This window comes from Hemitrygon akajei, chromosome 7 (genome assembly GCF_048418815.1).
Source record: "Hemitrygon akajei chromosome 7, sHemAka1.3, whole genome shotgun sequence".
Classification (NCBI taxonomy): domain Eukaryota; kingdom Metazoa; phylum Chordata; class Chondrichthyes; order Myliobatiformes; family Dasyatidae; genus Hemitrygon; species Hemitrygon akajei.
Genome location: NC_133130.1, coordinates 2530371 through 2558242, shown reverse-complemented (window position 1 = coordinate 2558242; position 27872 = coordinate 2530371). Strand labels below are relative to the sequence as shown.

General features: G+C 49.4%; 1 protein-coding gene across 5 annotated transcripts in view; it reads right to left on the bottom strand.

Annotated features, from left to right (window-relative positions):
- Positions 1-7692: 7692 nt before the first annotated feature.
- Positions 7693-27872, bottom strand: part of LOC140730171 (uncharacterized) — a 40166-nt gene continuing 19986 nt past the window's right edge. For all 5 annotated transcript variants that reach the window (XM_073050302.1, XM_073050301.1, XM_073050300.1 and 2 more), the window contains exons 4-6: positions 25005-25062; positions 11574-12055; positions 7693-9012 (exon numbers count right to left, since the gene is read on the bottom strand). In XM_073050302.1, coding sequence (XP_072906403.1) covers positions 8932-9012; positions 11574-12055; positions 25005-25062 — 621 coding nt within the window. In that variant the 3' untranslated portion in view covers positions 7693-8931. The remainder of the gene's footprint in view (positions 9013-11573; positions 12056-25004; positions 25063-27872) is intronic.

The following is a 27872-nucleotide window of genomic DNA, read 5'->3' as shown; positions in this document are numbered from 1 at the left end:
TGTTATTGTGAGAATGTGTCAGGTGAGTGTGTGTGTGAGAGAATGTGTCAGGTGAGTTTGTGTTATTGTGAGAATGTGTCAGGTGAGTGTGTGTGTGAGAGAATGTGTCAGGTGAGTGTGTGTGAGAGAGAATGTGTCAGGTGAGTGAATGGTCAGGCGAGTTTATGTGTTATTGTGAGAATGTGTCAGGTGAGTTTGTGTGTTATTGCGGGGGGTGAGTCTGTGTGAATGTGAGTGGGTGTGTAGGTGGGGGAGGGATAGAGAGACAGACTGAATGTCTGTGTGTGTCTCTGCACCTTCCTCATTCCCGACTCAACCTGCAAGTTAACCTTTAGGCAGTCTTGGGGCTGAATTCCCCAAAGGTTAATTTGCAGGTTGAGTCAGTGGTGAGGAAGGCAAATGCAATGTGAACATTCATGTTGAGAGTATAACGCCTGGATGTCTTGCTGGGGCTTTATAAGGCATTGGTCAGACAGTGTTGGGGAGGAAGCATTAAGAAGAGGGACGCCTCACGTCTTAATAAGCTGGTAAGGAAGGCGGGCTCTGTCGTGGGCAAAGTACTGGAGAGTTTAACATCGGTAGCTGAGCGAAGGGCACTGAGTAGGTTACGGTCAGTTATGGAAAACTCTGAACATCCTCTACATAGCACCATCCAGAGACAGAGAAGCAGTTTCAGTGACAGGTTACTATCGATGCAATGCTCCTCAGACAGGATGAAGAGGTCAATACTCCCCAATGCCATTAGGCTTTACAATTCTACCGCCAGGACTTAAGAACTTTTTAAAAGCTATTATTAATGCTTTTTGAGATAGTGATTTAGATGCATATCATATTTTTTACTGAGTTAAGTATTGTATGTAATTAGTTTTGCTACAACAAGTGTATGGGACATTGGAAAAAAAGTTGAATTTCCCCATGGGGATGAATAAAGTATCTATCTATCTATCTATCTATTTGCAGTACTGAGAGCAGTTTTATCTGAGAAAACTGACATTGGACAGACTCCAAAGGAGGGTCACCACAATAATTCCAGGAATGAAAGAGTGAATGTAGGGGGAGCATTTGATGGCTCTGGGTCTCTACTCGCTTGAGTGCAGAAAAATGAGAAAGGATCTCATTGAAGCCCATCGAGTATTGAAAGGCCTAGACTGAGTGGATGTGGGGAGAATGTTTCCTACAGTCCGGGAGTCAAAGACCAGAGGGCAGAGCCTCAGAGTACAAAGATGTCCCTTTAGAACAGAAGTAAGACCATAAGGCATAGGAGCAGAATTAGGCCATTCAGCCCATCGAGTCTGCTGCACCGTTCCATCATGGCTGATCCCAGATCTCACTCAACCCCACACACTCGCCTTCTCATCATATCCTTTGTCCTGACCATTCAGGAAACTATCAATTTTCATTTTAAATATACCCACGGTATTGGCCCCACCACAGTCTGTGGCAGAGCATTCCACAGATTCACTACTCTCTGGCTAAAACAATTCCTCCTTACCTCTGTTCTACAGGGTTGCCCTCAATTTTGAGGCTGTGCCCTCTAGTTCTGGATACACCCATCATAGGAAACATCCTCTCCACATCCACCTTAACTAGTCCTTTCAACATTCAGTAGTTTCCGATGAAATCCCCTGCATTCTAAGTTCCAGTGAGTACAGGACCAAAGCTGCCAAACACTCCTCGTATGTCAACTGCTTCATTCCCAGAATCATTCTCGTGAAACTTCTCCAGACTCCCCAATGACAACACATCCTTTCTGAGATATGGAGGCCAAAACTGTTGACAATACTTCAGGTGCGGCCTGACTAGTGTCTTATAAAGGCTCAGCATTATCTCCTTGCTTTTATGTTCTATTCCTCTTGAAATAAATGCCAACATTGCATTTGCCTTCTTTACCACAGACTCAACCTGTAAATTAACCTTCTGGGAGTCTTCATGAGGACTCCCAAGTCCCTCTGCACCTCTGATGTTTGAACCTTCTCCCCATTTAGATAATAGTCCACACTATCGTTCCTTTTACCAAAAAGCACCATCATACATTTCCCAACACTGTATTCCATCTGACACTTTTTTCCCCGTTCTTCCATTTTGGTCCAAGTCCTGCTGCAATCACATTGTTTCCTCAGCACTGCCTACCCCTCCACCTATCTCCTTATCATCTGCAAATTTAGGCACAAAGCCACCAATTCCATTATCGAAATCATTGACAAACAATGTGGAAAGCAGAAGTCCCCCGAGGAACACCACTAGTCACTGGCATCCAACCAGAAAGGCCCCCTTTATTCCCACTCGCTGCCTCCTGGCTGTCAGCTAATCTGTTATCCATGCTTTCCTGTAACGCCATAGGATTTTATCTTGTTAAACAGCCTCATGTGAGGCACCTTAACAAATAACTTCTGAAAATCCAGGTAAATGATATCCACTGCCTCTCCTTTGTCCACCCTGCTTGTTACTTCCTCGAAGAACTCTAACAGATTTGTCAGGCAAGGGTTTCCTTCACAGAAACCATGCTGACTTTGGCTTATTTTAACATTAGTCTCCAAGTACCTCGAAACCTCATCGTTAATAACAGACTCCAACACTTTCCTACCACTGAGGTTAGGCTATCTGGCCTATAATTTCCATTCTTTTGCCTTCCTCCCTTCTTAAAGAATGGGGTGACAGTTGTAAACTTCCAGATCTCTGGAAGCATGCCAGAAGCAAGTCATTCTTGAAAGATCAGAACCAATACATCTGCTAACTATTCAGCAAACTCTTTCAGAACTCTGGGATGTAGTCCATGTAGCCCAGGCAACTTGTCTACCTGAGAACCTAACACTTCTGCCTTTGTAATCGCAAGGGCACTCACTCCTGCTCCCTGACACTCACAGATCTCTGGCACACTGCTAGTGTCTTCCCTGTGAAGACCGATACAAAATTTCTTTGGTAGAAGAAATAAACGGGCAGACTATTATTTAAATGGGGAGAGAATTCAAAGTTCTGAGATGCAACGGGACTTGGGAGTCCTCGTGCAGGATACCCTTAAGGTTAACCTCCAGGTTGAGTCGGTGGTGAAGAAGGCGAATGCAATGTTGGCATTCATTTCTAGAGGAATAGAGTATAGGAGCAGGGATGTGATGTTGAGGCTCTATAAGGCACTGGTAAGACCTCACTTGGAATACTGTGTGCAATTTTGGGCTCCTTGTTTAAGAAAGGATGTACTGATATTGGAGAGGGTTCAGAGAAGATTCACTAGAATGATTCCGGGAATGAAAGGGTTAACATATGAGGAATGTTTGACCGCTCTTGGACTGTACTCCTTGGAGTTTAGAAGAATGAGGGGGGACCTCACAGAAACATTTCAAATGTTGAAAGGCATGGACAGAGTGGATGTGGCAAAGTTGTTTCCCATGGTGGGGGGGTCTAGTACGAGAGGACATGACTTGAGGATTTCAGGGCGCCCATTCAGAACAGAAATGCGAAAAAAATTTTGAGCCAGAGGGTGGTGAATCTGTGGAATTTGTTGCCACGGGTGGCAGTGGAGGCCAAGTCATTGGGTGTATTTAAGGCAGAGATTGATAGGTATCTGAGTAGTCAGGGCATCAAAGGTTATGGTAAGAAGGCAGGGAATGGGACTAAAGGGGAGATTGGATCAGCTCATGATGAAATGGCAGAGCAGACTCGATGGGCCGAATGGCTGACTTCTTTTCCTTTGTCTTATGGTCTAAAGTACCCATTGCATTCATGTGCCATTTCTTTGTCCTCATTAGTACCTGTAACACGCTGTAAGGTTTCACTGCTAATGTAATGGCTTCTCTGTAATGTTCCACTGCTGAGGTAATGGCTTCTCTGTAGCAGCAATGTTTGGGTTATGACTAGAGATAACGGGGCATGTTAGCCAATGAGCGGCATGTTGTTCTTTCTTCTGTGTCTGGGAGCCGGGAATTAGCGGTGTTTTGCCGGTGAGAGATGAGGAGAGAAGACACGAATGGAGAGAGTTGGTAGACCTTGGACAGAGTGGAGTTGGAGTGAGGGTCCGAAGGTCAGCGAGGATCGGAGGAGGTCGATGGTGGATGAACAGTCTTATCAGTGAGCTCCAACATTGCACAAGACTTTTTCATGAGAATGGGCCCTTTTCCATCTTTTGTTTGTTTTACTAACCAAAGAGTCCAATTAAGAGTTAAAAAGCTCAAACGCTTACTTGCATATTGTGCACTGTTTGTTATTTCAGGGTACTGATTTGTAACAGGGTTACGAATTACCATCACGCAGCATCCACCCAAATGGGATTTCTTAAGTTTGGCCAGGCCAGGAGGCTATCAACCCCTATATTAAGCCACAAGCCAAAGCAAGAGTTACATACCTCATCAGCATCATTTTCTAATGGTTCAATATCAACTCTCACCTCCCTTTTGCTCTTTATACAACCGAAATTCAGATTCAGATTATTGTCATTTAGAAACCACAAATGCAATGCAGTTAAGAAATGAGACAATGTTCCTCCAGAATGATATCACAAAAGCACATGACAAAACAGACTGCACCAGAAAATCCACATAATGTTTGGCAATCCCCAATCAAGAGTCTGGAGAGACTGCTGCATATTAATATTGTGCTACCGTCTTAGCACATTCCCCGGAAAGGAGCTCCAATCTCACCAGACAAAACAAGACCAAAAACTAAAGCTACAAGACCTGCACAAAACCACATAGTTACAACATATAGTTACAACAGTGCAAACAATAGCAAAATTGATTTAAAAAAACAGACCATGGGCACAGTAAAAATAGTCCAAAGATGTTAAAGGACTATAAGTTCAAAAGTAATCACCACAGTTTCCACAAGTCCCCAGGGTCCCGACAGACTCACCATCCCACGCCGGCAGCAGAAGGAAATACCCCCACTATGGACTTCCATGGCACCGCCCAACTCAGCCTCGCAGACGCAGCACACAATGAAAGCTCCGTCAAACCCAGCCTCGCAGACGCAGCACACACCGAAAGCGACCTAACCACAGCGGACTCCGAGTCCGTCGAACCTCCGAGCCGACGACCATCCCCTCCGGCACAGCTTCTCCGAGCACCATCCTCTGCCGAGCGTATTAAGATAGCCCCGCCAATGGCCATCGGCAACGCAACCCCAAGGACTGGGGGTCTGTTCTTCCCGGCAGAGTCCCGGACCTCACAGCAGCAGCAGCAACGAAGAAGGTCTTCCTGGAGATTTCCCGGTGTTCCTCCGTGCTCCCACGTCCATTTTCAATCGATTATGATTGCGCACGGCACCCCACTTCACAAATAACAGATAATCAGCTCCGGAGCGGCTGCTGCATGCTGTGTCACGCCGCCATCTTGGATGAAATGGTAGGGCATTGAGGAATGCAGTAGAACAGAGTGATCTAGGAATAAAGGTGTCTAGTTCCCTGAAGGTGGAATCTCATGTGGATAGAGTGGTGAAGAAAGCTTTTGGTATGCTGGCCTTTATAAATCAGAGCATTGAGTATGGAACATAGAACATAGAATAGTACAGCACATTACAGGCCCTTCAGCCCACAATGTTGTGCTGACCCTCAAACCCTGCCTCCCATATAACACCCACCTTAAATTCCTCCAAGAGTTGGGATGTAATGTTAAAATTGTACAAGGCATTGGTGAGGCCAAATTTGGAGTATTGTGTACAGTTCTGGTCACCGAATTATAGAAAAGATGTCAACAAAATAGAGAGAGTACAGAGAAGTTTTACTAGAGGGTTACCTGGGTTTCAGCACCTAAGTTACAGAGAAAGGTTGAACAAGTCAGGTCTTTATTCTTTGGAGCGTAGAAGGTTGAGGAGGGACTTGATAGAGGTATTTAAAATTATGAGGGGGTAGATAGAGTTGGCGTGGATAGGCTTTTTCCATTGAGAGTAGAGGAGATTCAAACAAGAGGACATGAGTTGAGAGTTAAGGGGCAAAAGTTTAGGGGTAACACGAGGGGAACTTCTTTACTCAGAGAGTGGTAGCTGTGTGGAACCATCTTCTAGTAGAAGTGGTAGAGGCAGGTTCGGTATTGTCATTTAAAAAACAAATGGGTAGGTATATGGACAGGAAAGGAATGGAGGGTTATGGGCTGAGTGCAGGTCAGTGGGATTAGGTGAGAGTAAGCGTTCAGCACAGACTAGAAGGGCCGGGATGGCCTGTTTCCGTGCTGTAATTGTTATATGGTTATATGGAAATGTGGAAGCTTTGGAGAGGGTGCAGAGGAGATTTACAAGGATGCTGTCCAGATTAGAGGACATGCATTATGAGAGTAGTTTGAGTGAGCAAGGGCTTTTCTCTTTGGAGTGAAGGAGGATGAGAAGTGACTTTGATAGAGGTGTACAAGATGATAAGGGGCAGAGGTGGGGTGAATGGCCAGAGACAAGGGGGCTAATACAAGGGGTATAATACAAGGAGGCAGAGTTAAGATGGCGCTAAATGGTGACTCCTTTGCTTGCATCTTCGGAAACAGCTCTACTTCCATCTTTGATATCTTTACTTTTCCCTTTCAGGCTTCTTTTGAAGACCCTGACCTGGAGTTAAACGCTGAATTCGGTTCTGTGTGGGAATGGGACCCATTCTCGGGATTTCAGAACTGCCCATAGTTCAGCATGCCAAGGATTCGGCCTGAGAGTCCAGCTCGAATTCGGAAGCCTAAGATCTCGGGGCTCTGGAGTCGGGCTGATCGAGGGTCAGTGTCACGGCAGGAGACCCGTGTGTTGTTGGGGAGCTCGGAAATTCGTTGCGATCTTCAGGCACAGAGCTCGAAAAAAACGATGAAACGGACTTTTTAACATCATAAAGCAGAGGGTTGTTGTTACGTCTCGTGCTCGCTGTGAAAATGGGGGACACCTCCCTCTCACTTATTAGGGAGAGAGGACCTGTGGTTTGTCGAATGCTGGATGAAATGCGATAGTCTTTGGGGTAACTCCGGGGTCTCTCTTTGCTATCGCCTAGCTCACACTTGGTGCTCGGTAGCAGGTGCGCTTTTTTTTGCTGGGGGGGTATCGTTGCTTTGCTGCCACATGCATGGGAGGGGGGGACTCATGTTTAACTGTCGTTCATTCTTTGGGGCACTTCTCTGTTATTGTGGATGTTTGCAAAGAAAAAGCATTTCAGGATGTATATTGGATACATTTCTCTGACGTCGAATTGGACATTTGAACTGTAATTTTACGGTGACTGGAGGAAAGTGTAGGGGAGGGGGTGTCAGGAAAGTTCTTTACAGAGAGTGGTGGGTGTGTGGAATGTGCTGCCAGGGTGGTGATAGAGGCAGATACATTAGGGTATGTAAGAAACTCTTAGGGCATGTGGATGATAGAAAAATGGAGGGCCATGTGGGTGGGAGGGGCTAGGTTACATCATGGTGGGTGTACACTGCTCTAACGTTCTGTGTTCGTACAATCCCTCGACACACCAGCATCTGAATATCTGCCTTTTATTTTAATGAATTAAAAAAAGATTACACACGAGATTCTGCAGATGCTGGAAATCCAGAGCAACACACACAAAACGCTGGAGGAACTCAGCAGGACGGGCAGCATCTATGGAGAGGAATGAACAGTCGACGTTTTGGACTGAGACAATGCCCTTAACAAATGATAAATGCTTTTTACTGTTGGTACAATATTAAAAATAACACTCAGCAGCTGTGCGACCGGGTGACGCTATTAGTACAGATCCAGGGACCCGGGTCAGGCACCCGGAGTGTCTGGATCAGCTTTCCTCGGGTGCTCCGGTTTCGACCCACATCCTAAAGACGTACGCATTGGTGGGGTAAATGACATGTGGGGGTATCAGAGCAAAGTGACAGGTTGGTGGAAAGGAAGAAATGGGATTGGAGTGAATGAGTCAGAATGGACTCTGCGGGCCAAATGGCCTCCTGCGCTGTATGACGCCACACAACCAGAGTTCACTTCCAGGAGGAGTCAGAGTTGCTGTCCACTCCCAGTCCTGCTGCTGGGTTCCAGTTCCCTCTAGCTCTGTCTCCACGACGTTGCGTCAGCCTGTCACTGAAAACCACGGGGGAACAGGTCAGAGCTGTGGATTCCTGGGATCGCTCTGGGAGAGACAGGACAGGATAGATCCCTGTCTCCAGCTTCCCTGCCATTATACACCGAGGCTCTGCTCTGCATTGATACACAGGCAGCGTAGCGGTTAGCGTAACACTTTTCAGTGCGAGCTACCCCAATCGGGGTTCAATTCCCACTGCTGTTTTTAAGAGTTTGTACGATCTCCCCATGACCACGTGGCTTTCCTCCCAGTGCTCTGGTTTCCTCCCACAGTCCAAAGACACGCGTTAGAGTTAGTCAGCTGTGTTGGGGGGGGGGGAATCGTGGCGGGCTGCCCCAGCACACATTTCCACGCTCTTGGTCATTGATGCAAATGGTGCATTTCATCTAAGTTTCGAAGTACATATGAGAAATAACCCTGATCTAATGTAACCCAGATATAACTGCTTCAGACCATTCAGGCGTTCCTCTGCCCCAGAGCGGGACGGAACAGCTCACAGGTTGCCGAGGCGACAGTACAGGGGCAGCTTCACTCATGGAGTGGGGGACACTGGAGCATCTGGAGGTCACAGAGAGAACGTACAAACCCCTTACAGATAGCAGAGGGAAGTGAACCTGGATCACTGGCACTGTAAAGCATAACGCAAAGCACTATTCAGTGGACACTGGCGATGTCTTCCACAAGGGATTTGGCAATCTTCTCAAATGGTGACAGCTACGCTGGTGAAGGAGCATTAAAGGGTGAGGTCCAAACCCTGGCCCCCCATTTTGCTCACCCCCACCCCAGTGATATGTGAGATTGAGCTGAAGTCTGTTAGCCAGGGTGTGAGCTGGCCCAAGATGGCTGAAGACCAGGAGCCCAGAGAGAGATGCCATCCTGCGGTGCCGGATCTGTCAGCCCTTCGGCCTGGCCACTCCAATCGCCGCATCTGTTCATCCACGGCACCCTTCCGGCAGGGGGTCAGCACGCACACCCTCCACTGGGGAGGGGTCGTCGGTTGTCCGGTCCCAGCTCTGGAAAGGAAGGACAGAGTGAGTAGCAGGGCAGGACACCGGGGGACACTCACACCCCAGTCCTGAAGAACACAACAGGAAACAAGGATTCTAGTGCTCGGTACTTTGGTGGTAAGTCTCTAGTTCCTGGTGGTGGTGTGGGAGTCTCTAGTTCCTGGTGATGGTGTGGGAAGTCTCTCGTTCCTGGTGATGGTGTGGGAAGTCTCTAGTTCCTGGTGGTGGTGTGGGAAGTCTCTAGTTCCTGGTGATGGTGTGGGAAGTCTCTAGTTCCTGGTGGTGGTGTGGGAAGTCTCTAGTTCCTGGTGGTGGTGTGGGAAGTCTCTAGTTCCTGGTGATGGTGTGGGAAGTCTCTAGTTCCTGGTGGTGGTGTGGGAAGTCTCTAGTTCCTGGTGGTGGTGTGGGAAGTATCTAGTTCCTGGTGGTGGTGTGGGAAGTCTCTAGTTCCTGGTGGTGGTGTGGGAGTCTCTAGTTCCTGGTGATGGTGTGGGAAGTATCTAGTTCCTGGTGGTGGTGTGGGAGTCTCTAGTTCCTGATGATGGTGTGGGAGTCTCTAGTTCCTGGTGATGGTGTGTGAGTCTCTAGTTCCTGGTGATGGTGTGGGAAGTATCTAGTTCCTGGTGGTGGTGTGGGAAGTATCTAGTTCCTGGTGGTGGTGTGGGAAGTCCCTAGTTCCTGGTAATGGTGTGGGAAGTCTCTAGTTCCTGGTGGTGGTGTGGGAAGTCTCTAGTTCCTGGTGATGGTGTGGGAAGTATCTAGTTCCTGGTGGTGGTGTGTGAAGTCCCTACTTCCTGGTAATGGTGTGGGAAGTCTCTAGTTCCTGGTGGTGGTGTGGGAAGTCTCTAGTTCCTGGTGATGGTGTGGGAAGTATCTAGTTCCTGGTGGTGGTGTGGGAAGTCTCTAGTTCCTGGTGATGGTGTGGGAAGTATCTAGTTCCTGGTGGTGGTGTGTGAAGTCCCTACTTCCTGGTAATGGTGTGGGAAGTCTCTAGTTCCTGGTGGTGGTGTGGGAAGTCTCTAGTTCCTGGTGGTGGTGTGGGAAGTATCTAGTTCCTGGTGGTGGTGTGGGAAGTCCCTAGTTCCTGGTAATGGTGTGGGAAGTCTCTAGTTCCTGGTAATGGTGTGGGAAGTCTCTAGTTCCTGGTGGTGGTGTGGTAAGTCTCTGGCCCTGAGTAACACAGTAATAAGTATATCCACTTGTTACGCAGGAGACCAGAGTTTGATTCCCTGCTGGGAAGGATATCAGGGGCATTGGGTTAGCTATCGCAGTGCCAGTGGCCTGTCTGTAGGGAGTTCTCCCCGTGACCGTGTAGGGTTCCTCTAACTGCTTCACTTTCTTTTCCCTGCAAATTCTTGTTCCTCTCTCGAACGCCTCTGTGAAACTTGTCTCCACCACCACTCAGAGAGCATATTCCCTCTGTGTGAAATGGCTCGCCCCTCACATCTCACCTTCGACGCACGCACTCTGGTATTAGACATTTCAACCCTCAGAAAATGATATTGTCTGTGCACTCTATCTATGCCCCCCATAATCATGTAAAGCTCTATCAGATCTCCCCTCAGCCTCCGACACTCCAGAGAAAACAGCCCAAGTTCATCCAGCCTCTCATTATAACACAAGGTCTCTAAACCAGGCAGCATCCTGGTAAACCTCTTCTGCACCCTCTCAGAAGCCTCAACATCCCTCCTATGGTGGGGCGACCAGAACTGTAAACAATACTCCAGAGATTTATAAACTTGCAACATAACCTCCTGACTTTTGAACTGAATGCCTCGGCTAATAACGGCAAGCATGGTGTACATCGTCTTTACCACCCTATCAATAAGTGCAGCACTTTCAGGCAGTTAGAAACTTTTACGCCAGGATCCCCCTGTACACCACTTTATATCATTGATGCTGCCTGACTTGTTGTACCTCCTTCACCGCCCTAGCTCCCATGCAGCCACTTGCCTAGTAATGTTTTTTTGTGTGTTCCTTAAGACATCGGAGCAGAATTAGGCCATTCAGCCCATCGAGTCTGCTCCACCATTCCGTCATGACTGATTTATTATCCATTCTCCCTGTAATCACCCTGACTAATCAACAATCAACTTCTGCTTTAAATATACCCAATGACTTGGCCTCCATATCCATCCATGGCAACGAGTCACCAGCCACTGGATAAAGAATTCTTCCTCATCTCTGCTCTAAATAAATGCTCCTCTCTCTAAGCCTGTGCCCTCTGGTTGTAGACTCCCCCACTATAGGAAACATATTCTAGACATCTACTCAATGTTCAAGGAGACCCCCACCCCCCATTCTCCTAAAGTCCAGCAAGTACAGGCCCAAAGCCATCAAACACACCTCATACATTAACCCTTTCATTCCTGGAATCATTCTCACCAACCTCCTCTGGACTGTCTCCAATACCAGCATGTCCTTTCTAGGGAAAGGACCCAAAGCCCTCAAAGCACACAATACTCTGTGTGGTCTGACCACTGACTTATAAACCTTCCCCTGCTCACCACTCATTCACCTGCCCCTGGGCATGTAGGTGTAGTCCTCTGAACCAGTTCCTGCCTCACCTGGTTCCCCGGTGAATCGCCGATGTCTCCATCGCTGAAGAGCTTTTCTGGGATGGGAGGGGGCAGCTCGTCCTGCTCCAGTTTCCCAGGTGGAGGGCAAGGGGCCGGGGCTGCCTCACCTGATGGGCTCTTCACCTTCTTGCTGACCCGGGCGTAGACGGCCGTCACTTTCTCCGAAGCAGACCTACCACCCTCCTCCTCCTCCTCCAGGATCAGATCGGTCGTTGGTGTGTCTGGACCCAGCTGGCTGGAGGCCACATATGGTTGCTCGTTTGGCTCCTCCTCTGCACCCTGGCAAGGGGCGTCCAACTCGCTGGCTGTCTGGTAGATGGGGTCTCCCTTTCCCTCGGTGTCAACGGGGCCCGTGGGAATGTCCGGCAGTGCCCTGCTCTGTGGAGTAGGGGAACACCGAAGTTCAGGGGATGTGGGCCCAGGCACCCGCACATCATTTTGCCAGCTCGCCTCTTGCGAATGCAAGGAACCTATGGAGATTTGAGGAGAAAGCGTGAACATAGAACAGTACAACACAGTACAGGCCATTCAGCCCATGATGTTCTGATGACCCTTTAACCTACTCTAAGGAATCCTCAGCTCTAATCAGAATTCAGCACATCACAGAAGCCAGCCTCCCCTCCGTGACCCTGTCTACACTCTCACTCCCTCAGTAATGCAGCCAGCATCATCAAAGACTTCTCCCACCCCAGACATTCTCTCCCATCGGGCAGAAGATACAAAAGCCTTAAAGCGCGTACCACCAGGCTCAAGGACAGCTCGATCCCTGCTGTTATAAGACTATTGAGTGGTCCTCTAGTACAGTGGTTCTCAACCATTTTCTCTCTCGGCCCTCTTGTGACTTTCATTCGCCCCTGTGGGCCACCCTGCAGGGTGTGAATGGTGATCTGTGTGTGATCACGGAGGAGAAACCACACACACATGCGATTTGCTCCCTCACTTGCATCGTCTGTCATATTTTCCCATTCGTTTCATTCTGGGTTCCAAATAAATTACACATTTTGTTTCTGTTTCATTTATACGTTTTAGGAATATTTCATTAAAACTGTAAACATCTGATGGTTCAGTCAGAAACTCCTGTGCTTCTCAAGGTGCAGCCTTACATCCCTGTTGTGAGAGGTGGAAACAGGTGAGGCCAGCTTGCAGGGCTGTGGTGAAGCTGAAAATGCCAGTCCTCTGTACAGCTGACGCAACCAATTTCAGAAGCGTTGATGAACTCCAACCATGCCATCAACTTCACAGGACCATGGAGACACGAGGCCACCAATGGCCTAGCTCCATGGGAGGCTAAGGGCCCAAGAAAGTAAGTGTTCAGAAAGTCCTGTTCCTCCCAGTTTCTTACTTTTTGCTTATGGCCTCTACAAAATCCGGTATGGCTCCCGACAATGTTCCCTCTAATTTGTAAAGACCAGTGTGCACAAAAATCTTGTGCTGTGCAATATTTTGCCCAATGATAACAACATGAGCACACTGAATTTTTAAATGGAAGTAAACCTGAAGCTTTTCTAAGGGTAATAAGCCAATCTGCTTTAAATGAGCTCGCAGTTCTTTTGAGCTTCACTCCTTTTGCTTCTTTGGAATTTGACATAGTGAATCAACAATTTCTTCAATACAAACAGTATAAATAAGCCAGTTCTAAAATCTACAGACGAATCATCGCAAACTCCACGTTGTCAACTCCGTCTGCATCAGAAACTGGAAAAGGAAATGGTGATTGTGTACGATTGTGAAGTATACTTAACATGCCAACGAGGTAGGGGGTGACAGCCTTATGTGCACAGTTGAAGTTCCTTTGTGTGCTGGTAGCAGAAGATGTGTGCACGCACACTCACACCTTAGAGGGAACATTGGTCCCTGGGGGGCCATATGGCCCATGTTGAGAACCACTGCCCTGGTACAACATGATGGACTCTTGACACAATCTACCTGGCTATGGCCCTTACACTCTCTCTGACACTGTAACACTCCTCGATACACTGTGTAGTGAGCTGATCTGTATGAACAATATGCACAACAAGCTTTTCACTGTCTCTCAGTACATGTGACCGTAGTAAACCAGCTGACCAATGTATCAATCGCCCGAGCCTTTAATAGTCCCAGTGGCTCTTTAAAGCTGCTTTGTTTCTTTGGAATCTGAGCCCATTCACTTGCCAGTGACAATAATAAATAAAATTTACGATTAAAATCAGATGCTCCGGTGAAAACCGATTAACCAGATTGATCTCTTCACCACAGCAGAGTTACCGAAAACCTAGCAGGGGAACAGAGAAACGCTCAGCATCTACTGACCTCGTGTGTTCGGTCAGAGGCTTTCCACCAGAGTGAAAATATATTACCAGACCAAAGTCTTAAATAGGCATATAAATGGAGGGCTGTGTAGGAGGGAAGATTGATGCTGGAGTAGGGCATAAGGTCAGCACAACACTGTGGACCGAATGGCCTGTACTGAAGTGTTCTATGTTCTGTGTTTTCTATGTCAGTCAGAATCTTTCTCCAAGGGTAGCAGAGGGAATGCAGTTTGGTGAGAATGGAGGAGTTCAAATGTGCCTGGAATGGGTTCTTTGGGGTGGGCCCGAAACACTGACTGTTTACTCCTTTCCTTAAACGCTGCCTAGCCTGCTGAGCTCCTCCAACATTTTGTGTGCGCTGCTCTGAAACACAGTTCCGTGTTTTCATCTGGGATTTATTTAGATACAGCGTGGAATGAGCCCTTCAAACCAGGCTGCCCAGCAGCACCACCTGTATAACCCGAGCCTGATCACAGGACAGTTTACAATCACGAACAACCAGCACGTTTTTGGACTGTGGGAGGAAAGCGAGGTACCTGGAGGAAAGTGGGGTACCTGGAGGAAAGAGGGGTACCTGGAGGAAAGCGAGGTACCTGGAGGAATGCGGGGTACCTGGAGGAATGTGGGGTACCTGGAGGAAAGAGGGGTACCTGGAGGAAAGCGAGGTACCTGGAGGAATGTGGGGTACCTGGAGGAAAGAGGGGTACCTGGAGGAAAGCGAGGTACCTGGAGGAATGCGGGGTACCTGGAGGAATGCGGGGTACCTGGAGGAATGTGGGGTACCTGGAGGAAAGAGGGGTACCTGGAGGAATGCGGGGTACCTGGAGGAATGTGGGGTACCTGGAGGAAAGTGGGGTACCTGGAGGAAAGAGGGGTACCTGGTGGAAAGCGAGGTACCTGGAGGAATGCGGGGTACCTGGAGGAATGCGGGGTACCTGGAGGAATGTGGGGTACCTGGAGGAAAGCGAGGTACCTGGAGGAATGCGGGGGTACCTGGAGGAAAGAGGGGTACCTGGAGGAAAGCGAGGTACCTGGAGGAATGTGGGGTACCTGGAGGAATGTGGGGTACCTGGAGGAAAGTGGGGTACCTGGAGGAATGTGGGGTACCTGGAGGAAAGTGGGGTACCTGGAGGAAAGAGGGGCACCTGGAGGAAAGAGGGGTACCTGGAGGAATGCGGGGTACCTGGAGGAATGCGGGGTACCTGGAGGAATGTGGGGTACCTGGAGGAAAGAGGGGTACCTGGAGGAAAGTGGGGTACCTGGAAGAAAGAGGGGCACCTGGAGGAAAGTGGGGTACCTGGAGGAATGTGGGGTACCTGGAGGAAAGTGGGGTACCTGGAGGAATGCGGGGTACCTGGAGGAAACCCATGTATTTGACAAGGAGAACATACGAGCTTCTTACAGAGGATGTTCCCATGCCAGTATAGAAACACCAATGCCCTTGAATGGAAAATTCTACAGAAATGTAGTGGATACAGCCCAGTCTATCATGGGTAAAGCCCTCCCCATCATTGGCACATCGATACAGAGTACTGTCACAGAAAAGCAGCAGCCAACATCAAGGATTTCAACTACCCAAGCTATGCTGTCTTCTCTCCGCTACCATCAGGAAGGAGGTACAGGAGCCTCAGGACTCACACCCCCAGGTTCAGGAACAGTTATCACCCCTCAACCATCAGGAAGGAGGTACAGGAGCCTCAGGACTCACACCCCCAGGTTCAGGAACAGTTATCACCCCTCAACCATCAGGAAGGAGGTACAGGAGCCTCAGGACTCACCCCCAGGTTCAGGAACAGTTATCACCCCTCAACCATCAGGAAGGAGGTACAGGATCCTCAGGACTCACACCCCCAGGTTCAGGAACAGTTATCACCCCTCAACCATCAGGAAGGAGGTACAGGAGCCTCAGGACTCACACCCCCAGGTTCAGGAACAGTTATCACCCCTCAACCATCAGGAAGGAGGTACAGGAGCCTCAGGACTCACCCCCAGGTTCAGGAACAGTTATCAACCCTCAACCATCAGGAAGGAGGTACAGGAGCCTCAGGACTCACACCCCCAGGTTCAGGAACAGTTATCACCCCTCAACCATCAAGAAGGAGGTACAGGAGCCTCAGGACTCACACCCCCAGGTTCAGGAACAGTTATCACCCCTCAACCATCAGGAAGGAGGTACAGGAGCCTCAGGACTCACCCCCAGGTTCAGGAACAGTTATTACCCCTCAACTATCAGGAAGGAGGTACAGGAGCCTCAGGACTCACACCACCAGGTTCAGCAACAGTTATTACCCCTCAACCATCAGGAAGGTGGTACAGGAGCCTCAGGACTCACACCCCCAGGTTCAGGAACAGTTATCACCCCTCAACCATCAGGAAGGAGGTACAGGAGCCTCAGGACTCACACCACCAGGTTCAGGAACAGTTATTACCCCTCAACTATCAGGAAGGAGGTACAGGAGCCTCAGGACTCACACCCCCAGGTTCAGGAACAGTTATTACCCCTCAACCATCAAGAATGTGGTACAGGAGCCTCGGGATTCACCCCCAGGTTCAGGAACAGTTATCACCCCTCAACCATCAGGCTCTTGAACCAGAGGGGATAACTTCACTCAGCTTCACCTGCCCCATCACTGAACTCTCCCACAAGCTATGGACTCACTTTCAAGTACTCTTCATCTCAGGTTCTCAATATTTATTGCTTATTTATTTTTTTAATTTTTAAAAATTCCTTTATTTATGTACTTTTCCTTTTTGCATTTGCACAGTTTATTGCGTTTTGTACACTGGTTGTTTGTCTGTCTTTGTTATGAATGGTTTTCCATTGATTCTATCGCGCTCTCTGTACTTACTGTGAATGCCTGCAAGAAAACAAATCTCAGGGACGTGTATGCTGATGTACATGTACTTTGATAATCAATTCACTTCGAACTTCTTTTTAACCCGTTGACTGTCTAAGAATATAGTATTAATGGTAAGACTCTTGGCAGTGTGGAGGATTAGAGGGATCTTGGGGTCCAAGTCCATAGGACACTCAAAGCTACTGCGTAGGTTGACTCTGTGGTTAAGAAGGCATACGGTGCATTGGCCTTCACCAATCATGGGATTGAGTTTAGGAATCGAGGGGTAATGTTGCAGCTATATAGGACCCTGGTCAGACCCCACTTGGAGTACTGTGCTCAGTTCTGGTCGCCTCACTACAGGAAGGATGTGGAAGCCATAGAAAGGGTGCAGAGGAGATTTACAAGGATGTTGGCTGGATTGGGGAGCATGCCTTATGAAAACAGGTTGAGTGAACGAGGCCTTTTCTCCTTGGAGTGACGGAGGATGAGAGGAGACATGATAGAGGTGTATAAGATTGTATAAGAGACATTGATAGGATGCAGAAGTGGGCTGAGAAGTGGCAGATGGAGTTCAACCCGGAGAAGTGTGAGGTGGTGCACTTTGGAAGGACAAACTCCAAGGCAAAGTACAAAGTAAATGGCAGGATACTTGGTAGTGTGGAGGAGCAGAGGGATCTGGGGATACATGTCCACAGATCCCTGAAAGTTGCCTCACAGGTAGATAGGGTAGTTAAGAAAGCTTATGGGGTGTTAGCTTTCATAAGTCGAGGGATAGAGTTTAAGAGACGCGATGTAATGATGCAGCTCTATAAAACTCTAGTTAGGTCACACTTGGAGTACTGTGTCCAGTTCTGGTTGCCTCACTATAGGAAGGATGTGGAAGCATCGGAAAGGGTACAGAGGAGATTTACCAGGATGCTGCCTGGTTTAGAGAGTATGGATTATGATCAGAGATTAAGGGAGCTAGGGCTTTACTCTTTGGAGAGAAGGAGGATGAGAGGAGACATTATAGAGGTGTAAAGATATTAAGAGGAATAGACAGAGTAGACAGCCAGCGCCTCTTTCCCAGGGCACCACTGCTCAGTACAAGAGGACATGGCTTTAAGGTAAGGGGAGGGAAGTTCAAGGGGGATATTAGAGGAAGGCTTCTCACTCAGACAGTGGTTGGTGCATGGAATGCACTGCCTGAGTCAGTGGTGGAGGCAGATACACAAGTGAAGTTTAAGAGACGACTAGACAGGTATATGGAGAAATTTAAGGTGGGGGGTTATATGGGAGGCAGGGTTTGAGGGTCAGCACAACATTGTGGGCTGAAGGGCCTGTAATGTGCTGTACTATTTTATAAGATGATGAGAGGCATTGATCGTGTGGATAGTCAGAGGCTTTTTCCCAGGGCTGAAATGGTTGCCACAAGAGGACACAGGTTTAAGGTGCTAGGAAGCAGGTACAGAGGAGATGTCAGGGGTAAGTTTTTTACTCAGAGAGTGGTGAGTGTGTGGAATGGGCTGCCGGCAATGGTGATGGAGGTGGATACAATAGGGTCTTTTAAGAGACTTTTGGATAAGTACACGGAGCTTAGAAAAATAGAGAGCTATGGATAACCCTAGTAATTTTAAGGTAGGGACATGTTCAGCACAGCTTTGTGGACCAAAGGGCCTTATTGTGCTGTAGGTTTTCTATGTTTCTATACAAGAGGAGAGAAAAGAAAAAAAATGTTTGTGCGACAAAAAACTACAGATGCTGGAAACTGGATTTAAAAACAGCACCATCTAACTCCGGGACAAAGAGCCACAGCATTTCCTGAATTGGACCACTTCAGATAGCCTGCCAGCCCAGTTTGTGTGGGAGCTGGTCAGGTTAGGTGAAAGGTTAACAGCCCAATTCTCTCTCCACAGACTCTGCCTGGACCACTGAGTATTTACGGAATTTCATGGAGCATACAGCACAGAAATAGGTGCTTCAGCCCATCTAGTCCATGCCAAACTGTTAATCTGCCTATTCCCATCAATCTGCCTGTCCCTATACCCTTCCCACCAATGTATTTATCCAAACTTCATTTAAATGTTGAAATCAAACCCATATACATCACTTCCACTGGCAGCTAATTGCACACTGTCTGAGTGAAGAAATTCCCCCTCATGTTCCCTTTAAACATTTCACCTTTCAGCCTTAACCCAGAATCCCTAGTTCCAGTTTCACATCTGTGTCAAACGTGACGACTGATGTGTACGTGCAAACCTCAGAAACTGATACATCAAAGGGCACAGAGCGACTTCTGAGAGAAAATGATGAGGTAATTGAACAGGACATTATTCTGTGGAAGGCAGGGCAGGAGAGAGCAGAATTGACAAGAGAGCTTAAGCTGAAAGAACCCTCAGGGCAAAGTGATCAGAATTCACCCTGGACTCGCAGGGGCGAGAAAAGTTAAGATGGCGCTATACGGCAACTCCTTTGCTTGCATCTTCGGAAACAGCTCTATTTCCATCTTTGATATCCTTAATTTTCCTTTTCAAGGTTCTTTTGAAGACCCTGACCTGGAGTTACACTCTGACTTTGCGGGAGTGGGACCCACTCTCAGGGCCTCGTGACCAGCCGCTTTTTGATATCCCAAGGACCCGGCCTGGAAGACGAGAGTGCCGGATTTTCGTGGCTCTGGAGACAGGCTGATGCTAGGCCGGTGCCCCAGACTGAAGCGAGGCAGGAGAACACAGAACATCGGACACAGCGGGTTAGCTGTGTGACCAGAGACCTGTGGCTTTCTGCGGCCGACTCTCCGGGCGCTGAGATCGGTAAAGGCGACGCAACAGACTTTTAACCTCGTAAATCAGTGAGTTGTTTGTTACGCCTCCCCTCTCGCTGTGAAATGGGGACACCTCTTTTCCCTTATTAAGGAGAGAGAGAGCAGTGGTATGTCGGATTACAGGGTGAACGAGTAGTCTTTGGGGTGCTGTGTCTGTGTCTTTACTGATGCTTTGCTGCACGCTCGAGTGCTCGGTGGGGGTCACCGATGCTTTTTTACTGGTGGGGTTGGGGGGGGGTTGTTGCTTTGCTGCTGCTTACGTGTGGGAGGGGGGAGCTGGGGGGGCTTTGGGGTTCTAACATTTAATTGTCATTCACTCTTTGGGGCGCTCCCCTGTTTTCGTGGATGTTTGCAAAGAAGAATTTCAGAATGTATATTGTACTCATTTGTTTGACATTAAATGTACCTATAGAACCTATTGAAACCTACTGAAATCTGAGAAGGAGAAGCTAAAATCAGATGCATCAGTGTTACAGTGGAGTAAAGGGAATTTTAGACGCACGAGAGAGGAGTTGGCCAGAACACTGGTAGGGTTGATGACAGAGAAGCATTATCTGGAATTTCTGGAAGCAATTCGGAAGGCACGGGACATATACATCCCAGTGAGGAAGAAGCATTCTGAAGGAAAGATGACACAACTGTAGCTAACAAGGGAAGTCAAAGCCAAAGATAAAAACCAAAGAGAGAGCATATAATAGAGCAAAGATTAGTGGGATTTTAGAAGATTGGGAAGCTTTTAAATATCAACAGAAGGCAACTAAAAAAAGTCATTAAGAAGGTAAAGATGGAATATAAAAGTAAGCTAGCCAATAATATTAAAGAGGACACCAAAAGTTTCTTCAGATACATAAAGTGTAAAAGAGAGGTGAGCATGCATATCAGACCACTGGAAAATGATGCTGGAGAGGTAGTAATGGAGGACAACAAAATAATGGATGAACTGGATAAGTACTCTGCATCAGTCTTCACTGTGGGAGACACTAACAGTATGGTGGAAGTTCCAGGTGTCGGGGGTCATGAAGTGTGTGAAGTTACCATGACTAGAGAGCTTTAAGGTTCTTGGGAAGATTAGTTTGCAGGCTGAGTCTGGGATGAGGAAGGCAAATGTGATGATAGCATTCATTTCAAGAGGACGGGAATATAAAAGCAAAGATGTCATGCTGAAACTTTATAAAGCACTGGCGAGGCCTCACTTGGAGTAGTGTGAGCAGCTTTGGGCCCTTAGAAAGGACGTGCTGAAACAGGAGAGGGCTCAAAGGAGGCAGACGAAAATGATTCCAGGATTGAATAGTTTGTCATATGAATAGCGCCTGAATGTTCTGGGCCTGTATTCACTGGAATTCAGAAGAATGAGGGGTGTCCTCATTGAAACCTATCAAATGGGAAAGGCCTTGATAGAGTGGATGTGGAGAGGATGCTTCCTATCGTGGGGACAGTCTAAGACCAGAGGACACAGCCTCAGAATAGAGTGGCATCCTTTTAGAATGCAGATGAGGAAGATTTTCTTGAGCCAGAGGGTGGTAAATCTGTGGAATTCCTTGCCACACAGGCTGCTGTGGAGGCCAAAACTTTATGTATATTTAAGGCAGAGCTTGTTAGATTTTTGAACACTCAGGGCATGAAGGTGTAGAGGGAGCAGGCAGGAGATTGAGAGCAAAAATGGATCAGCCGTGACTCAATGGGACAAATGGCCTGATTCTGGTCCTGTATCTTACAGTCTAACTGGGAGAGGCTCCCAGGCCTTACAGAGAGTTACTCATAACTGAAATGAGTGAGCCAGACACAGCAAAGAGATCAGATGATAAAACAAGTCATGAGTGTCAAACGTTTTGGGAAAACAGCGACAACTTCTGGGTGAGTCAGCCTGACTGTGATGCAACTGCAGTTAAACCACAATCCTTGTGCAGGCCGGTTCGGAGACACGGACTGGGTTATCCACACTCCCCCTGCAGGCCGGTTGGGAGACACGGACTGGGTTATCCACACACCCCCTGCACCCCGGTTGGTAGACACGGACTGGGTTATCCACACTCCCCCTGCACCCCGGTTGGGAGACACGGACTGGGTTATCCACACTCCCCCTGCACCCCGGTTGGGAGACACGGACTGGGTTAACCACAGTCCTTGTGCAGGCCGGTTCGGAGACATGGACTGGGTTATCCACACTCCCCCTGCAGGCCGGTTCGGAGACATGGACTGGGTTATCCACACTCCCCCTGCAGGCCGGTTGGGAGACACGGACTGGGTTAACCACACTCCCCCTGCAGGCCGGTTGGGAGACACGGACTGGGTTATCCACACTCCTCCTGCAGGCCGGTTGGGAGACACGGACTGGGTTATCCACACTCCCCCTGCAGGCCGGTTGGGAGACACGGACTGGGTTATCCACACTCCCCCTGCACCCCGGTTGGTAGACACGGACTGGGTTATCCACACTCCCCCTGCACCCCGGTTGGGAGACACGGACTGGGTTATCCACACTCCCCCTGCACCCCGGTTGGGAGACACGGACTGGGTTAACCACAGTCCTTGTGCAGGCCGGTTCGGAGACATGGACTGGGTTATCCACACTCCCCCTGCAGGCCGGTTCGGAGACATGGACTGGGTTATCCACACTCCCCCTGCAGGCCGGTTGGGAGACACGGACTGGGTTAACCACACTCCCCCTGCAGGCCGGTTGGGAGACACGGACTGGGTTAACCACACTCCCCCTGCAGGCCGGTTGGGAGACATGGACTGGGTTAACCACAGTCCTTGTGCAGGCCGGTTCGGAGACATGGACTGGGTTATCCACACTCCCCCTGCACCCCGGTTGGGAGACACGGACTGGGTTATCCACACTCCCCCTGCAGGCCGGTTCGGAGACACGGACTGGGTTATCCACACTCCCCCTGCAGGCCGGTTGGGAGACACGGACTGGGTTATCCACACTCCCCCTGCACCCCGGTTGGGAGACACGGACTGGTTTATCCACACTCCCCCTGCAGGCCGGTTGGGAGACACGGACTGGGTTAACCACAGTCCTTGTGCAGCCCGGTTGGGAGACACGGACTGGGTTAACCACAGTCCTTGTGCAGCCCGGTTGGGAGACACGGACTGGGTTATCCACACTCCCCCTGCACCCCGGTTGGTAGACACGGACTGGGTTATCCACACTCCCCCTGCAGGCCGGTTCGGAGACACGGACTGGGTTATCCACACTCCCCCTGCAGGCCGGTTCGGAGACACGGACTGGGTTATCCACACTCCCCCTGCACCCCGGTTGGGAGACACGGACTGGGTTAACCACACTCCCCCTGCAGGCCGGTTGGGAGACACGGACTGGGTTAACCACAGTCCTTGTGCAGCCCGGTTGGGAGACACGGACTGGGTTATCCACACTCCCCCTGCAGGCCGGTTGGGAGACACGGACTGGGTTATCCACACTCCCCGTGCACCCCGGTTGGGAGACACGGACTGGGTTATCCACACTCCCCCTGCACCCCGGTTGGGGGACATGGACTGGGTTATCCACACTCCCCCTGCAGGCCGGTTGGGAGACACGGACTGGGTTATCCACACTCCCCCTGCACCCCGGTTGGGAGACACGGACTGGGTTATCCACACTCCCCCTGCAGGCCGGTTGGAGACATGGACTGGGTTAACCACAGTCCTTGTGCAGCCCGGTTGGGAGACACGGACTGGGTTATCCACACTCCCCCTGCAGGCCGGTTGGGAGACACGGACTGGGTTAACCACAGTCCTTGTGCAGCCCGGTTGGGAGACATGGACTGGGTTATCCACACTCCCCCTGCAGGCCGGTTGGTAGACACGGACTGGGTTATCCACACTCCCCCTGCACCCCGGTTGGGAGACACGGACTGGGTTATCCACACTCCCCCTGCAGGCCGGTTGGGAGACATGGACTGGGTTACCCACACTCCCCGTGCAGCCCGGTTGGGAGACACGGACTGGGTTATCCACACTCCCCCTGCAGCCCGGTTGGGAGACACGGACTGGGTTATCCACACTCCCCCTGCACCCTGGTTGGGAGACACGGACTGGGTTATCCACACTCCCCCTGCAGGCCGGTTGGGAGACACGGACTGGGTTATCCACACTCCCCCTGCAGGCCGGTTGGGAGACACGGACTGGGTTATCCACACTCCCCCTGCAGGCCGGTTGGGAGACATGGACTGGGTTATCCACACTCCCCCTGCACCCCGGTTGGGAGACACGGACTGGGTTATCCACACTCCCCCTGCACCCCGGTTGGGAGACACGGACTGGGTTATCCACACTCCCCCTGCAGCCCGGTTGGGAGACACGGACTGGGTTATCCACACTCCCCCTGCACCCCGGTTGGTAGACACGGACTGGGTTATCCACACTCCCCCTGCAGGCCGGTTGGGAGACACGGACTGGGTTATCCACACTCCCCCTGCACCCCGGTTGGGAGACACGGACTGGGTTATCCACACTCCCCCTGCAGCCCGGTTGGGAAACACAGACTGGGTTATCCATACTCCCCCTGCACCCCGGTTGGTAGACACGGACTGGGTTATCCACACTCCCCCTGCAGGCCGGTTGGGAGACACGGACTGGGTTATCCACACTCCCCCTGTAGGCCGGTTGGGAGACACGGACTGGGTTATCCACACTCCCCCTGTAGGCCGGTTGGGAGACACGGACTGGGTTATCCACACTCCCCCTGCACCCCGGTTGGGAGACACGGACTGGGTTATCCACACTCCCCCTGTAGGCCGGTTGGGAGACACATTAAAACACAGACTCACTCGCACACGACCACACAGAGGCACACATACAAACACACATTAATACATACACACACACTCACTCACTCACTCACTCACTCACTCTAATAACACACACCCACATGCCCGCACAGAAACAGCTATCTGTGAGCTGAGAGTTGACATCAGCAGGAGAGAGGAAGTGATTTGTCTCATGTTGACAGTTAAAAACCACAGAACAAAACAGTGAACCGGGTTCCAGTTCACCGCGCCCCCACCCCACCCCACCCCTGGCACTGCATCTGCTGACTCCGCACTCTCCACGTGTTGACAATCCCAACAATCCAGGACTGGGCTCGTTCACTGAGTTTAGATCTCTCTGCAGCCCCAGCTGAGCACTGGACTCACATCTTGTCACTACCATCTTCAGCAGAGAGTCTGAAAACCTGGGCTCCCCATTCCCATCACCAGATACTGCTGGACTGGCCTCGTGACTACAAGAGTTGTGGATCCTTTGGTGAGGAGCTCACCTCCTGACAGCCCAAAACCCTTTTTCCTCCCACAGTCCAAAACTCTACTGGTTAGTAGGTAACTGTAAACTGTACCGTGATTAGGCGAGGGTTAAATCAGGGTTGCTAGGTGACACAGCTCAAAGGCCTGGAATTTCCACACTGTATATCTAAATAAATAGAATAATTATATGTACAAACCAGAAATACCCACATCTCACCAGAGTGTACCTTCTCGCAGGCCCATACCTTCTCTTAACGTCGGTTTGCAGGTGATCTTTGGCTGTTCATCGTTGTCTAGCTTCATCTGCAAGGAGGACAGAGCATCTAATTATGGCTTGGCCATGGTCTGATTCCCCATATCCCCCGCCCATCCTGTCCCAACAGAAGATAAGCCCCCACACTCCCAGATGTGTGTCTCCTCCTCGAGTTGGCTGGTACTCCAGGGTCCACACCCTCACTGTTATATCCTTCCTCAGGAGGCTAAAGAAATTCAGTGTGCTATAGAAAGCATCCTGTCCGGGTACACCTCAGCTTGTTACAGCAACTACTCTGCCCGTGACCACATGTAACTGTGGACACAGCTCAGCTCGTCACAGGAACCAGTCTCTTCTCCATGGACACTTCTCGCTGGCTCAGTAAAACAGCCAGCATCACCAGAGACCCCGTAAAGAAGAAGAAAGAGTCTCATCTCCTTCTACCTTAGGCCACGAACTTATCAATCGCCCCGATGAGTTATTAACTTCAAACTTTCTGCATAATCACTCAAAGAGTTGAACTGCACGTGCATGTAACGAGAGCTGTATAACTCATCTCCTTCTACCAATCACCCCTCGTAGAATCAGGCTCAGTATCACCAGCAAGTATCATGAAATTTGTTAACTTAGCAGCAGCACTACGTGATAATATAGAGAAAAATAAGGAAAACAATTACAGTAAGTATGTATATAGTTAAATTAAATATAGAGCAAAAATCCTTTGCACCCTTGCATCTACAGCAATGGTTGCATCATCAGCAAATTTATAGATGGCATTTGTGCTATGCCTAGCCACACAGTCATGGTTATAGAGAGTAGAGTATGGGCCAGTGTTGATCGTCAGTGAGGAGGAGATGTTATCACCAATCCACACAGATTGTGGGCTTCCGGTGAGGAAGTCGAGGATCCAGTTGCAGAGGGAGGTAGAGAGGCCCAGGTTCTTCCACTTATCAATGAGGATTGTGGGAATGCTGGTGCGAAATGCTGAGCTATAGTCGATGAACAGCATCCTGATGTAGGTGTTTGTATTATCCAGGTGATCTAGGGCCACGCGAAGACCCATTGAGATCGCATCTGCCGTGGACCTACTGTGGCAAAAGGCAAGTTGCAGTGGGTCCAGGTCCTTGCTGAGACAGGAATTTATTCTAGCCATGAACAACCTCTCAAAGCATTTCTTCACTGCAGATGTGAGTGGCTACTGGACAGCATACGATGTATGAGGTGATGAGAGGCATTGATAGTGTGGATAGTCAGAGGCTTTTTCCCAGGGCTGAAATGGCTAACATGAAAGGACACAGGTTTAAGTTGCTTGGAAGTAGGTACAGAGGAGATGTCAGGGGTAAGTTTTTTTACGCAGAGAGTAGTGAGTGGTGGAACGGGCTGCCAGCAACAGTGGTGGAGGTGGACATGATAGGGTCTTTTAAGAGACTCCTGGATGGCTACATGGAGCTTAGAAAAATAGAGAGCTTTGGGTAACCCCAGGTAATTTCTCAGGTAGGGACATGTTCGGCACAGCTTTGTGGGCCGAAGGGCCTGTATTGTGCTGTAGGTTTTCTATGTTTCTATTTCGCCCTTGAAATAGTCCTCCACTAATCATACCTGGCATTCTGGTACAGAGCAAACATGAGGAAATCTCTGTGTGTTGTTCTAGTACAGACCTGGGTCGCCAGACTTAAATGCCGCAGATCTAGACTTCAGCAGATGACGTACCTCCTGGTTCATCCACGGCTGTTGGTTTGGGAATGTACAGTAAGGCCTTGTAGGCACACGCTCATCCACACAGGTTTTAATTAAGTTGGTAACATCTACAGCATACTCATCCAGGTTTGAAGATGAATCCCTGAATATGGTCCAGTCCACCGATTCAAAGCAGTCCTGAAAATGCTCTTGTGCTTCCCTTGTCCAAACCTTCTTGGTCCTCAGGACTGGTGCTGGAGTCTTCAGTCTCTGCCTGGACTCAGGGAGTAGAAGTACAGCCAGGTGATCAGAATTTCCAAAGTGAGCACAGTAGGAATTTCGAACTTTAGTGGTCCAGTGTGTTGCTTCCTCCGGTATGACAAGTGATTTATTGATGGGAATTATTTAGTGATTTTTTTCAAGCTGGGCTGGTTAAAATCCCCCAGAATGATGGGGAAGACGACAGTCTGGCCTGTTTGGTGCATTTTGATCCCATTGCTCAGATCATCCAAGCCTGTTTGACACTGGCCTGAGGTGGAAGGTATACAGGTACCAAAATGATCGTTGAAATCTCCTGCGTCAGGTAAAATGGCCAACCCTTCATTACGAGATATTCCAGGTCTGGTTTCCGGAATTGGGACATCACTGACATATTTGTGCACCATAGAACGGTACAGGCCCTTCGACCCATGATGTTGGACTGACCTTTAACCTACTCCAGATCAATCTAACCCTTCCCTCCCATATACACCTCCATTTTTCTATAATCCATGGCCTAAGAAATTTTTAATGTATCTGCCTCTACTCTCCCCCACCCCAGACAGCACATTCCACGTAACTACCGCTCTGTGTAAAACAAAACACCTGTAACCTCTGACATAGGAGCAATTTTATGCTATTCAGCCCATTGAGTCTGGCTAATTTACTATCCCTCTCAACCCCAATTTCCTGCCTTCTCCCTGTAACTTGTAACACCCTGAGTAACCAAGAATCTATAAACCTCAGCCCTATCTCAGTAGCTGTGTGAGAGTAGACCAATTAGCCCACCTCATTGTCCGACACGCTACTGACCCTTAGGTCCCAGTCACTGGTTTCTCAGCCGGAGATCCGCTGAATGAGTTGGAGCAGAGGTAGCAGGAACATGCCCCCTCCTCCCTCCACCATGGCCCTCCTGTTTCCACTC